The sequence below is a fragment of the Spea bombifrons genome, chromosome 2 (assembly GCF_027358695.1).
Source record: "Spea bombifrons isolate aSpeBom1 chromosome 2, aSpeBom1.2.pri, whole genome shotgun sequence".
Lineage (NCBI taxonomy): Eukaryota > Metazoa > Chordata > Amphibia > Anura > Pelobatidae > Spea > Spea bombifrons.
In genome coordinates this window covers 74,449,224-74,464,283 of record NC_071088.1, presented here as the reverse complement: position 1 = coordinate 74,464,283, position 15,060 = coordinate 74,449,224, and the positions used below count along the sequence as shown (strand labels likewise).

Here is a 15,060-nt window from a genome sequence, read left to right as displayed (position 1 = left end):
TCTTGCCACTGATTGGCTACTTAAATCAGTAGCAGAAATGTGTTAAAAATTTAAATCAACCGGCTGGAGCGGACTAGTGGAGATTATACAACATGGGCACAGACGGAAGACACTTTCAGCCAAACATCTCCCACACAGTAAATAGTGTATGGGGAGGATGATCCCAAAGACTCCCTCCAAGAATTTGCAAGGGGGACCACACAAAAATGTAAAGGGGGCACTCAGGTATCATATATATTAAATATATGCTTTAAGTTTTGAAGATAATATGTTTAATAGTAAGTCCTCCGGAATCAAGACAGACACGTCTTTAGACATGTTTTACTTTTCATATGATTTTAATAAAAATTATCTTTTTTGTTTCTAGTTGTTGATGTGATAGGTCTGTGCACAAACTACCGCTGAAACAGATTTATAGAACTTTATTTCTTTTTAGGACAACAATATTACTTGCCCTGAAAGAATTCAGAGTATCACACTCAGCATAGACTTTAGTATAATGGTTGGTAATCAGTATTGTTATTACACAAGTGCAAATTTTATCACAGATATGCCCCATGCTTATATACAACGCCTCTGCCTTTTCATGGAGATTGTGAGCAAAATGCAACTAGAATGGAGGTCAGTTTTTGCACAAGCCGACTGATGCAAGAGAACTCCCCACAAAAACACTATATTCACTATGCAAGTAGCAAACTAAATTTTTTGATATTTAGTGCCCTCTTGTGACAGATATGGGGATGTGATCTAAATGAAATTACCAGTATTTTACTACATATCGTGCAAACCAGCACTCAACAAAAGAAAATGGGAAATATACCTCCAGGCTATGTTCAGTTACCACACACACAGATTCACAGGTAGTCCCCTTTGTTATTCAATCTTTTGGCAGGGATCCATGTTCTTGCTTAATGCACACTTCATTTCTGTCCAACTACCAATTGTTGCCAATACATGCTACTATATGAAGAAAAACAGACGAGAGGTATACTTATTCTCTATCAGAGAACTGGAAGCAGATACACATTGATCCAGTAGGTGTTTGTCCTCCTAAAGTGTACCATGTTAATAACCAAGTGTATATTTCCAACAAACTGGATATACAAGGGCCCAGCTGCCTGTATGGCAGCTTTATGGATATATTCAATAATCCAGTCCCTATATTCATCTTGCCTAAAAAAAAAGCTAAAAAGGTTTTTTTCTAGCCCCCATATAGCGTTCTGGTCATATTCCAGCATAAAAGGAAGCCAACTTATTACCCAACTAATTGGAGAGCACCATGTAGGTCGTTGTAGAACAGTCTGCGCTTAGGGACATTATGAATATGAATCAATCATTAAAAGGGAAAGTTGACTGCCTTTGGCAATGGAGGAAAATAACCCACATCAAAATACTCTGCGAGTACTGTATGTATTCTTGAAAAATAATGGGAAAAAAACACTAACCCAAGGTAGGAGCTGCAGCTGTCCTCTTCTGTGGTTTGAGGGTCATTGATGCTAATTGGTTGCTTGAAGCACTTTCTGGGCATGTGCCCATTTCATCCACCAAGCCAGCACTGGAGCTGACAGGTGGTAAGTAAGCTACAGGGAGATGCGTTCAGCACAGAAAATAGGTGAGGAGGACAAAGACATATGACGGGGAGTCTGCAAAATTCCCCCATGCATTTGCAAGCGGGACACCATGAAAAGGGACCACACAGCCACTGTTTATATCAAAATGCATCATTAATCTACAGTAACAAGTCACACACACAACATCAGACCAGTTAAACATACCGCTGTGATTGTGTTTAAATAGTAAATAAAATACACAGACCAACTATAGCCAAATATATTTAATTTCCGATATATGGCCCGGATTATGGTGTAAATATATAGACCTCCACTTAAAAGGTAAGTGTACTTAACATACATTAAAACTAGCAGAGCCATCCAACCAGTTCAGCAAGGGGCCCCATTAAAAGCTTTAGGTTTCCCCCAGTTGGTGTACAGTTAATAAAAATTTTCCATGGTACGATCAGTTGTTGAGACTGAAATACTGAAATAGGTGGTCATTGCCTACTATGGAAGGATGGTCTGCCCCTTTCTGAAAATGGAACTTTCTATTGAAAATTCAAACTTGGGTCTTCAGGTCGAGTTCATATGGACCAGGCACAGGATCTACCACTTTCATTGCAGGAACACAACTGTAGTCTTAATTATCACAGGAGCAGTCCCAAGAACCTCTTTTAGTTTCCTCAACGCCTCCATCTAGGTAACAAACAAAGTCAGCAGGGTAGTTATTTGTAGGATCAATGCAAATATGTACTTTTAAGTTAATTAAATGAACATTGAAAATGCCTCTGTACGAATCTCTATACAAACTATGTTGCAAATTAAAAAATAGAAAAACTATTACACATGATGGTATTTAAATGAAAGATTTTGGTAGGCCTCGTATTATACATTTGTATTATTTGAGCCTGTGACTAGCTTAGCGCACCGACATTTTTTCTTTTCCCTTTTTAAATGAAAGATGCAAATGAGAAATCCTGATTATTCAAACCCCCCCCCCCAAAAAAAAAGCTATTGGCCTATCCGATGTCCTGTAATTTTAGATTTTAACTCAATGTTAGTTGTATTGCTTATTTTTTTCCCTTAAATGTTCGGATCATAAATCTACATAATACGTACATTCTCAAACACTTGTCCTTTCCACCAGTTGCTACTCGCTGTCCATCTGGGCTCCAGTCAACAGCAAAAACCTAGGAAAACATAAAAGTAGAAGACTTTAACAAATACATTTAGTTTAAAAGCTTAAAAACTTTAGGTTTAAAGTTAAAGCTTTAACTTTTTAAAGCTCAGGTCAAACCCAAAGTGAGTGGGGCTACTTTTAAGACATATGTGCAATTATGTATCTCTCTTTAAGGTTTGGGTATTTAGTTCCTTTGGAGTTCCGCAGTCGATGCGTCACCCTTCCCAAATCCTGCACGTTACAATTGAATAAGCCTATGTTATTTGATTTGCAGATTACAAGACGACATTTGAACTTCCTTTCCTCCGGATCTGCATGATTATTCTTTGCGCTGTATGTTGCTTGGTTCAGACAGGCTTTGTGAAGGTGCAAACGTGAGAAAGGATCGATCCTCAGGACAGGAATTTGATTAAATGCTAGTTTTGCCACAGACCTCTATTGCCCAGAGGTTAGATAATCAACCACACAGCTTTGACAAAGTAAAAGCTACCAGTGGTTTTGACAACTGTATTAAACACTGTCAAGCTCAGTGTCTTCTTCCTTATGGAGCAGAGGAAGTTACATTACAGTAAAAAACTAGCCAACTTCTAAAACACCCACCATTGATGTTGATTTGACTCAGACAGCTGTAACAACGTCTAAATGGAGAATAAAGGGGGACGATGCGATGTGCATGTCTGAAGTGCAAAATAATAAAACAATGACAAAAGAATGCCATATGTCTACCCTAATGATTGGCAAACACAGTACTTCCTACAGAATATTAAAAAGAAAGTTAGTTGTCCTCTGAAGACAGTGGTGTTAATTTACAAATAACATATTGGTTAGCACGGTGTAGCATATTGGGCAAACGTGGGAGATTGTTATTAAAGTGGCACAGTAAGAAACAATATATTTATGAACCAACGATAACTTGGCATCACATACCTCGTCTGCATGCCCTGGGAGGTCCACAGACAGCTTCTTTGTCTTTGTATCCCACACTTTGAGAGTGCTGTCACTGCTCCCACTCACCAATAATCTGCTGTCTGCCGACCAGGCAATCTGATACACGGCGGAGACATGGCCTCTCAAAGAAGCAATGAATCTAGGGTTAAAGAACAAAATAAAAAGTTACATAATATAATTTGAGGATCGTAAGCAGACCAGGATCCCCGTATGTTGTTGCATGAGGATATTATGCATATTACTTTTTGTTTTGTTTTGTGTTACTAGTCATAATTCTAATAAAAAGAATATGGAATATAGAACACGTGTGATCGGTTTTATCCAGAACAATTTAAGAGCAAATTTATTTAGATTAACACTTTAAGTCAGATGATTTGGATGATTTCAGAACTGCATATTTTTGTAATAACCAAACTGAAAATCTTCACTATTTTAAAGTTTCTTTAAGCGCAGGATGCAACAAATCAAAACAAAAAATGACTTACTTCCCAGTCTTGCCATCCCAGAGCTTTATTGATTTGTCAAATGATGCACTGGCAATGACTCTGGTGTCAGGAGAAAAGAGAACTTCGTTGATCAAAGCTTGGTGACCCGTCATCCTCTGTATAGGCTTTTTATCCTCTGCTGGGTTCCATAGGAACAGCGTGAAGTCATCTGAGCCTGACACAAGTCTCTCAGGACCCTGCCCCTGTGTAATAAAGGTGGAATGTGAATTGTTAGACTTCAATAACTGTTTGTATTAACATCTAAATGCCATTTGAACCAATTATTTTCCTTGGAAGATCACAATCACTGGTTCCATGTGGCAACATTATTATTGTCTATTGATTTTATAATGCCATCATATTAAACTGTGCTGTCCAAAGGGTATAGGGGACATAAGCTTACAAGTCAGAAAATAAACCATTGGCATGTTTCTATGCTTGGTATAATGACCTGATCTGTGCAGTGCTTTTATAGCCATTTCTGTATACTGCCTCTAGAATTCTGAGCTGATCTAAATATCAACTAACAAAGAAGAAGGAATTTGCCAATAGATCCCGGTTTTGTGGCATTCTCAGAAAGCACAGTGTGGTTTTTAGGAAAAAAATCTCACTACTTAGAGACCTCTAGGCATGTACAAAAACAGTATGTCCGTATTTAGAGCACAAAGAGAAATATTTTGTTTCCGCTGGACATTCCCTTTAATAAGCTTATTTTATACGTACCCGGATGTGATTGTATCTCTGTAAAGCTTTCTCTTTCAGAATTTCCACTAAATCAAGAGAGGGGGGAAAAAACCTCACATAAGATAAAGTACAACTGGATCAGCTAAAAGCTAGCCATTTATCAAACTCTGCTTTGAAGATGCTTGTTAGTGTTCTTAACACAGCAGGCCACCAAGGGAATTCGTTTATGCATATACCATGTATGCCAAACACAGACTATTCTATACACACACACTAAACGCATACCCATAGCCCTATATATATTTTTATCCCAAGAAGTAAAATAACTAAATATACACAATATCAAATAAAATGAAAGATTAGAAAGCAATAAATAGCTCATACTGTAAGTTCAGTTTTTTTTTTTTGGTTTTTTTTTTAAATGAAGGGTTTTATTTTTTATTTTTTTTTACTGGATATCCCATTGATATCCTCAGGGATCTGTCATGCGACATCAGTGAGGTCTGCTTCATTAATTTCAATATTACGTTTCTAAAATAAATACATTTAAACCCTTAATGACAAAGCCCATATGGGCTCAAAATGCATTGTTTTCAATGGGTTTAGGGACCACCCATTGTCCTTAAGGGGTTAAGTATTTTTTCAATAGGGAGAAATACTGCAATCACTGATCGGCAGCAGTGGGGATCAGAGGTTTCCGTAGGGTTTGACCCACTAGGATTTTTTTTTTTTTTCTTTTCTCACATTCATTATTCTTAACCGTGGTATTGGATATTCATTAGCGTCAACATAAAGAATAAGCTCCACATGGTGGGACTTCACTTTAATGTGAATATAACTTACAGGGGCCACTCATATCCTGTGGATTGATAGAGGCTTCAGCTGGCTCAAAGGCCCCTGTGCGCAGGACATAATCTGTACTGAGAGCCATAGTGTTAACCCAGTGCGCATGGCCTTGTAATGTCCGGCACAGGGTTCCCTGAAAGAGAAAATGCCTTTAAATGGTTACTTAGAAAAGACAGTTTGAAAGGCAATCATGGGTAGTGGTTTGTAGGCATAATAATCACTCCTTGGTTTTATTACTGGAGAGCGCAATCATTTTGGCGTTATCGAATGGTTTTAGATAACTCGCACCATGTGACAAATCCGACAGTATATCAGAGCTATTCTGCCCATCAAATCTGCCTATATTGTCCTGATATAAAATATTAAACATTGATCTTAAGGATCCCAAACATGCATTACTGTACTGTATTAACATCTACCACTTCTGCTGGGTGGCTGTCCCACTAATCCATCACTCTCTCAATAACATAAAATAATACTATTATATATAAAGGACATTTTCCACCTCTAATAATATATCTGGACCCTTTTCTATTTTCATTTCATCATTTGTATCAGCATTGTTATAAATAGATATGTTATATACCTTGTATGTTAGCTATTTTATCCCATTATTTTTTTTACTGTAAAATATTATTCCATTGTTTTTTGCTGGATAAGCTTTGTATTCCATCATTATATGGTTTATAGCAGGGGCGTCCAACCTGCGGCCCTCCAGCTGCTGCAGGACTACATCTCCCATAATGCTCTTTCAGCGAAGGGGCTGGCTGAGGAGTATGGGAGATGTAGTCCTGCAGCAGCTGGAGGGCCGCAAGTTGGACACCCTTGGTTTATAGTGTAGATGTATTTTGGTTATTACTGAGACTGGAACGTATAAATAAGGCATTGTTAAGCCTGCTCAAGCATTTTTATATCTTTACAACACAGGGATAGTAATTTATGATAAATGTACTATAAAACTATAGTAAATAAGAAAATTAAAATACTGATAGGGCCCTGCAGTAGGAAAACACATCTTCACTTGAGTGCCCTATCTAGACACTGATGCAGCCAAGCTGTAAAAAATAAAAAAATGTGTACTTACATCATGGGCTCGCCAAACTTTTATAGTCCTGTCCTGTGAAGAGGAGTAGAGCAGGCCATCTCCACCCCACTTCACTCCAGTTACCGACTGTGTGTGGCTTGTAAGGATCTTCTGACACTGGCCCGAAATAGTATCCCAGATACGTATGCTGCAGTCTTTTGAGGAACTTGCTAGGTATCGACATTCAGGGTTTCTAGAGAGGGGGGAGCAAAGGGGGTTACCATAAAAATTCTGGAAGAGAGAATCACATTGTTGGGCAGGCCAAAAAAAACCAAAGATGGAAATACACCCAGAAGAACATATTAGATCTGCAAAATCTATAGCTGTCCCATTAAGTGGAGTTATCATAACCAATGAACTAATCAAACTAGCGTGGTTGCTATAAGGATCACTTTTGAAACTGCTGCAGAATCACTTTTTATAGGTTAATCTGCTGGCTCTGGAAGTTATAACTGCAATTATGTATTGTGGGCCAACTATTGTTTAACTCAAAGGGATAAAATACATACATACACATATATAATGTTCCACTAAGTCATTCAATACGCAGCAGCATTACCTTTTCATTTATATACAACCAAAATAAAATTGGAAGCATGTATAAATTAAGTATACACTGACTAAAAAAAAATATTTTTCTTCTTCAAAAGGAACAGTTTAATATCACAGTAAACTATTCCAAAAAATAATGCTATTAAATACCTTGTATTAAGGTACTTTAATATGCTTTCTTGACTTTTGTTCCCCTTTAATAAAGCAATTGCCTTATGTAGAACCTGCAACTCCCTGTCTCCTCTGTGGCTCAAGATTTCTGCAGAATCCCCCCATGCATTTGCAACAGGGACACCATGAAATAAATGTAAAGGGACTTCTCAGCTTCTAATGCATTAAAGTGCATATGATGGCTGGAGTGTCCCTTTAACACATCTACTTAACTTACAATGGATTTTGTCATTTCTGTAATAAAGCAAAATAGCTTACTTACAAATGCAGAGGTTCCCAGCAAAGCCATGTTATCCACTTTGTGTGCCCAGTTAACGTTCTTCCAATCTGCTTGCCTGTGCTGGGGTCCCAAATGCAAATCTAACAAACAAATCATAGAGAAAAAAAAAATCATGGCTACATAACTATAATGGTTCTACTAAGATCACCGTTCTCTCCATTGATTGAAGGTTAACAACACAGTTTTATGTACCTGGCTGTTTTTACACCCTGAGGCAAGTTTTTTCCCATCTGGAGACCAAGCGATACTGAGCACCCAGTGTGTGTGTCCTACAAATGTCAAGAACAATACAATCAGCTAAACATACTTTAAAAAAAAATTACGCAGGCCTATCGTATTAAAGAGACCAGCTCTGAAACCAAAAGAGATGCACAATAAAAAAAAAAAAAAATTCAAACAAACAAATGCACTAAATACATATATGTATTACAGACCTATATCCCACAGGGATTATTGTTAGTCATTTTTGGATCTTAGAAGATGGAAAGCATTCTGTGACTGATCCTTATTGCACTGGATTATTTCCTTTAAAACAAGTTTAACCGATACCTTCACATAACACTCATGAACTGTAAATAATGTCTTTTTGGACCAATAGTCACAACTCCGTTGACGACATCAATCCTTACTTCTGGGGAACCAGCATTGGCATTATATGATATTTTATTATATTTAAACAGGGCCAGCAGAGTCCGTAGAGCCAGCCTCGGTGTAACGGAACAGAACAGTTTAACTTCCCAGTTAGAGCACTCTTTCTATGGTGTATAGTAAAGACTCACATTCAATAGTCCATGGGTTATGCTCTACAAATCATGAGATAGCACTCAAGAGAATGCTGGGAATGCATGAGAAGCAGGTTATGGAAAGGTATCTAAGTTAGTCACTTAAGGTTTTTAACAACTAAGTAAAAAAAAAGGAGGAGAGGTCCATGGTAATTCAGGCTGGTGCAGTCAAGGGACAGGAGGGATTTCCTCCTGATAGCAGCAGCTTTTTCTCTAAATCAATACAGTTTATCTAGCAACGTTATCTTAGATTTTAGAAGAAAACAAGCAGAATACCTTTGGCAGTAAAATGAGGTGTCTCTGTGTTTAGATCCCAGAAGCGAACTGTGGTGTCTCCAGACCCACTGGCCAGGTATCTGAAGAAAAGAGAAACAGTAACACAGAGCTATATCTCTTACTTTGTGATTGCAGGGCTGTAGCACCTACTAGTGAGTTCATAAAGAGGTTTAAGTTATAATTCATATTCATAACAAAGCACAAGCTTACTTTCCAGTTGGGCTGAAAGCTACAGAAATGATTGCTTCAGTATGTCCCTCCAAGGAGCTGGTACATCTAGTCACAGCGCGGACCTTGAAGACAGCTTGTGGCTGGTAGATGATATCCAAGACCTTTTCTGTTTCCACCGACTCTTTCTCCAAAGTCTTATCCAAGGACGTTAGAATCTCGGTTTCATGGACAAAAAATGCCAAAGGCGGTGGATCCTCCTGAAAATACATTTAAAAAAAAATAAAAAAATTAAATGCTAGCTTTTTTGGTATAGGAGGTTAAACATGATTCCAACAGGATTGATAGCTCAACAGACTTACCTCATTTAAGAGAACATTGCAGACTAACTGCAATTTATCAGGTGTTATATTCACAGGTACATCAAAGGGGCTTCCCAGCACTTCCCCATTTTCATTCTTAAACTGGACAAGAAGTCTTCCTATGTCCTCCGTCATATCTGCAAATACATATACCATTTTTTATCATTCAACTTTTGGCCAATCTACCCTGCTGTAGGACCTTAATCAGTCATTGGTCTTGTCTTTGTATTAGCATACCTGTCGACAGGGCCAAATTTCCCAGGACAGTGCCATTTTTTTAGGGGTCCCGTCAAATGAAAAAATACTGCCTATGCACAGTGAAATACACTGTGCACAGACAGCATTGCGTTTCTAAAGACACACACAGCCTAAACGCTGGTAAACGAGCTCCAAACTACCCAGTATCTGTACTGGGTACCCTAGAGCTCAATGCTGCAGGGTCACCAAACTGTGTGGCGTGTGGCCCCTGGCCCCTACCCCCTTTGTCTTGGGATGCAGGAAGGAAAGGTTAGGGAGTATGTATTAACCTCTACCAATTCCGATGAGAAGCTATTTATCTCCTGCACTCTTAGTAAAGGACAACATTACATGTTGAGTTTTTAAGTTAATGAGTAATGTCGAATTCTGGTAATAAAATAAAATAAAAAGTTTGTCTACAAGGTTATTCAGTCCGACAAAGAAATTCTAAGAGACCTTAAATGTCTTGAAATATGCTTAGATGAATCCCAAAGCAGGCTGGTTCCCGAACGTAAGGAAACATGTATAAAGCACCACCGGCCACATTGTACTGAACCATTTAAAAATGCATTACATTATATATGGCACTCAGACTGTTACCTGTTAATTCTTCTCAACCCCAGACACACAGTGAATCGACAAACTCCTACCCGGCAGCCGGCAGACATGTATTTACGGTAAACACGTGGAGAGAGGGAGCTGACGTCATCAGCCTGCGCATTCTTCCCTGTCCCACAAGGCTGTGTTAAGCAGTAGAGGCATCATCGGTTCCTGTCATGAATCTCTAAAATATAACAGAAACTTACAAAAAGCCACATGAAAGTAACTTTTTTTCACAACGTGCATAAACAAAATATTGGCAGATGACTCCAGCAAAACGGCTCTGTTGGGGAGCTAGGATCTAAAGGGGCTTGTACAACTCATGTGTTTGGAGCTTGAGACATGCGCTGTAGCGCTAGAACTTTCGGCTGTGGCATTTAGTGACGTTTAATTTACGGGACATTTGCTGTCACTGTGTTATGCGGGGACATAGGAACATTGGACCAAACCAAGATACTGGGCCATCGTCCTATGTATGTGTCTTGGTTTTGATCTGGCTGTGTGGCGATAATAGTACGCTGTGAAATCTGCACTCACTTATTAGCAGTTATATTATTGAATAAATACGAAGTGCTGTTTTTGGTAGAAAAAAAATCGTAAGTAAGACGCTGATAAGAAATGCCTTGAAGTCCAGAAATCCACAGAAGTCATTAATGCCAACATCAAAGGGTACAACTGTGCACCAAAGAGCCTTGAAAACTACACACTGTGGAGCCTTAGCGCACCCCATCATAATTGTTAAACCTTGCTGCTAAAAGTGGCGTGTCCTGTGTATGATAAATGTGAAACGCTGCTTGCATAATGGTGCACTAGACCGTCAAGCAGTCTAATAGTAAATCAAGCAAAAAGATCCCTAAGGGGTCCTTTAGTAATTTTTTTAAACAGCAATGCCAAAAAGTTGGAAGAAAATGTAATAAACAAAATGAAAAAAAATTATTGTTTTGAAAAAGTCACTTGTCCCACAAGAGATATTAAAGGGACAGGTTACTGCACCCAACGGTCTCACTAACGAATGCATTTTAAAGTAATCTGTATTATACATTCTTCAAAAAAAATGATATGTATCCCCTTTGATCTGATTACTCTGGTTGGAGCAGCCAATAAGTGGCAGGAAAGTGCTACCATTGAAATCAGTGGAAGCACTTTCCACACATGGGTGTCTGAACATTGATGGAACTGACTGGTGGACAGTATATCATGGAAAATAGCTGGTAAAACTTAAAGGCACACTTTAATCCATATGAAGGCTGGAGTGCCCCTTTAACCCCTTTGTGACAGGACTGCCTTTGTTTAACTGTAAAAAAAAACTTCATGGGTTACCCACACAAATTATATTGTTTTTCAGGACAAGACAGGATTTCTTTAGATACCCTTATTTTGGTCATGTCATCTAATTTACTAAAAATAATAATAAAGAACGGTGAAAATATTTTTTAAAAGCACTTTTATATAAACACTTTTAAACTTTTATCTAAAAATTGTTTACTCATCTACAAAAGCTAATGAGAATGGTAAGTAGATTTTAATATTTGTCCTGAGTTTAGAAATAAACAATGTTTTTAGGTTTTTATGAAATTATAGGGACATAAGTACAAGTAGTGTTTTGCTATTTACATTTTTTTCCCAAATCTGGTCATCCTACTCTCATGTCCTATTTGGATTAGTAAAGCTGGGGAATTTATCTACCCCATCAAACAAATGTTTTTGAAAACTAGACAGCCCAAGGTATTTTAAATGTTTTTTTTTTTTTTACCAATGCTGTTCTTCTGTATTGTATCGCAAGCTACTGTATCAAGACAATGTAGTAGCTTAAACAAAGGGGCACTTAGAAACGTAACTCCTAGCCAGTAGATAGATAAAGTGCTGTAAGGAAAAGAGAGGTGTTTGGGCACCTTTTTTACATTTTGCTTATTTTCTGATTTATTTTTGTTTGACATTTTGTTGGAACTAGATAATTCCCACTGGTGTAACTACATGGGTCACAGCTGGATGTCTAATTGTGTGAGCATTAAATGTCTGATTGTATGCGTGTGTGAGCATTGATGTCTAATTGTGTGCGTGTGGGAGCATGGGTGTCTAATTGTGTGTGTGTGTCAGTGAGAATGGATGTCAAATTGTGTGTGTGTGAAATCCTCAGATGATTCAGGGGAAGGAGGGCAAAGGTACACAAGAGACAGACAAACATGAATACGAGAACTAGCCTCGGACTGTGGAGAACAATTGGAGATTCCGTCACATCTTATGGCCATAGTATGCTCAGCCCACCACTACGCCAAAGTACTCCACGCGGGTACTGGATCCAGCGTTGTGTGTCCAGCATCCTCCTCCGTCTGCAGCCAGACGGCTTCTAAGCGAGCGAGCGCCCCCTACCCACTTTATCCGTCTCCTGCCGGATACAGAAGAGTGCACGCTCGGTTGACATCATGGCCGGGGGCGGGACATCCCACGAGCAGCAACTTTAAAACTGCGCTCAGTGCTCAGTTATTGTGCCAAGTAGTGCTTCATACCGTTGTGTTTCTTGTTTCCTGAATTTCCATGTACCGATCCTGGCTATTCCTGTGACTCTGCTGCCTTCCCCAATTCTGACCTTGGCTACTAAACGGTGTTCCTGAATTCCTATGTACCGAACCTGGCTATTGTATTACGGACTTTGCTGTTTCTCTGTTTACCCTGAAACCAGCTCGTGTACTGACTTCACTCCATTTAGTGAATCTGCTCCTATTTCAGTGTGTTATCCTGCTTATCGGACTCCTCTTCCTACCCAACTTTACGTATACCTTACAGTGTGTTAGAATTATTGTGTACATATGTGTTAGTGAGAATGACTAAGTGTGTGTAATTTGTGTGTGTTTGGATATGTGTGTCAGAGTGTATGTTGGAAGATGGGGCAAGGCACAGCCAAGTTGTTTGGGGCCAATGATGTCACACACCGGCTGTTGAGGGGGGCCGGGGCAATTTTTTTATGGCGAGCAGAAGGGCGCCACCATCTTGAGTGAGACAGACTGCTTTTCACTTTGGCGCTTGTGATTGCTCCAAAGAGCATTGATATTGTGAAAATATTTACTTTTTTTCCTAATTTTCCTCACATTTTTAGATATTTTTCATACTTAATGATGGTTTATATATATTATTATTTCAAAAGAAAGCCCTACTTGTGCTGAAAAAAACATTATATAATGTGTGATGCACTAAATGAGTTAGAGGCAATCAGAGTTAAATAAAGTTAAATAAAGTCATAGCAAAAGCATAAAAACAGCTCTGGTCCATTAGTGCAAACATGGTAAACCCCCCCTCCGTCTGAAAGGGTTAAATATGATGAATGTGATTGCTCTGGGCCCCTGCATATTTTTTGGTGTCATTGTGGCATTGCATCAACACCAACTGATCAGAAAAATTGATTGTTAATTGCTTACTTGATAAGTTTTTATCCCCATATCAGTTGTCATTAAGGGGATGCGTTTCTGTGATTTGCCTGACATTGCCTGGCATGTCAGTTGCTGTTAAGGGGTTAAATAAATTACATTCATTTTTGAATTTATATATTAACATACAGCCAATTCATTAAATTGTATTTTTCAATAAATAAAGATTCCTTGTGCAATGCAGAATGTGAAACACTTTGCAGTAGGTAACCAGATTAGTACTCAAAAAACGAGAAAGTATATAGTCAAGCTCCACTAAAATTCGTGCTGCCCTACATTATACATTTTTATAAGACCTTAAACCTATGGCTTACAGACTTTTCAGGGAAAATTGTGTTGCTTGAAAAGTATCCGTTTTTGTGAATACCACAATATGACCACAAGGGGTCCTTCAAAGACAAGCAGATGGTAAAAAAATACAATTACTGTATTAATATTGTCATCTGTTTATATCGCACCAACAATTCTTATAATACATACATTCAACGTGTATGACAATACTAGAATTGACAAACCGATACAATAGGTGAAGGGGGTCCTGCTCACAAGCTTACATTCTGGTAATTCTCTTATACCAATGATTAGATATTTCTGTTATTTCTTTAAAAATATGCACTGTTCCAGATTTACTGCAAATACTAGGTTTCATATAAAAGTATACATGAAATCCTTGTACTTATGATCTCTACCCAGAGCCTTAGGAGAGTAAAACACCACACATACACTCCCTCCCAAAATGCAGGTGCCCCAAATCTGCATCTGAGCTAAACAGCCTTTAGAGTCTCTAGTAATTGGGAAACATTGCACTCTGTACCAGGGGGAAGAAGTAGTCCCAATGGACCCTGTGTACCCACCTCCCCAAAAACAGAACCCCCTCCAAGGCCAGGCCCCATGGTCTATAGGAAGGAGGCTGTCCCCCAGTCCCCTCCAGGAGCCCAGGGCACAGAGGCTTCTGTGACATATAACCTCCAACTCTGTAACTGTGGCCGCAGGAAAAAAGAAGCGGTCTGTCCAAATCTGGGGCCTGAGGGCCAAAAGCAGCTGGTGGCCCGGCCCTGCTGCCGACCAGCCCAGCCAAAAACACACCTGGTCGCTGGTTGCCGGAACACGCAGACTTTTTTCAATACATCTTCGAGGATCCCTTCCAGAACAGGACATGAACACACCCACCGTTTGGAAGAGACGGTCTGAGGCATCCCGAAGGTGGTTGCAAAACTCTTTGTTCAGAGGTTTCTTCACCCAAGTGGTGCACATACTGAGCCAGGTGATTTGGCAGAGACCACTCAGAGGACCAAGGGTGATGGATGCTATTATTATTTATTGTTTTATATAGCACCATCAAATTCCATATCACTGTACAATAGGTAGACAGGACATAACAAGTAGTATGTAACATAACAAATTGATTTAAAGAGAACAACAGGTGAGTT

General features: G+C 38.9%; 1 protein-coding gene across 1 annotated transcript; it reads right to left on the bottom strand.

Annotated features, from left to right (window-relative positions):
- Positions 1-1,819: 1,819 nt before the first annotated feature.
- On the bottom strand, positions 1,820-10,355 carry NLE1 (notchless homolog 1). The gene is made up of 13 exons (XM_053457292.1): positions 10,209-10,355; positions 9,372-9,508; positions 9,052-9,269; positions 8,842-8,921; positions 7,976-8,052; positions 7,766-7,863; positions 6,781-6,973; positions 5,694-5,829; positions 4,890-4,936; positions 4,167-4,369; positions 3,661-3,820; positions 2,673-2,743; positions 1,820-2,249 (listed from the first exon to the last, which is right to left on the bottom strand). Exons 2-13 carry the CDS (start codon positions 9,504-9,506, stop codon positions 2,237-2,239), a joined length of 1,431 nt encoding a protein of 476 aa, XP_053313267.1. The 5' UTR covers positions 9,507-9,508; positions 10,209-10,355; the 3' UTR covers positions 1,820-2,236.
- Positions 10,356-15,060: the final 4,705 nt, after the last annotated feature.

Bases quoted from the DNA above. Each gene is read 5' to 3' on its own strand.
- NLE1 (XM_053457292.1), bottom strand. From the start codon at position 9,506: ATGACGGAGGACATAGGAAGACTTCTTGTCCAGTTTAAGAATGAAAAT. The intron at 9,270-9,371 runs GTAAGTCTGTTG...ATGTATTTTCAG, and splicing joins GCAATGTTCTCTTAAATGAG to GAGGATCCACCGCCTTTGGC. The intron at 4,370-4,889 runs GTACGTATAAAA...TTTATTACACAG, and splicing joins AGAGATACAATCACATCCGG to GGGCAGGGTCCTGAGAGACT.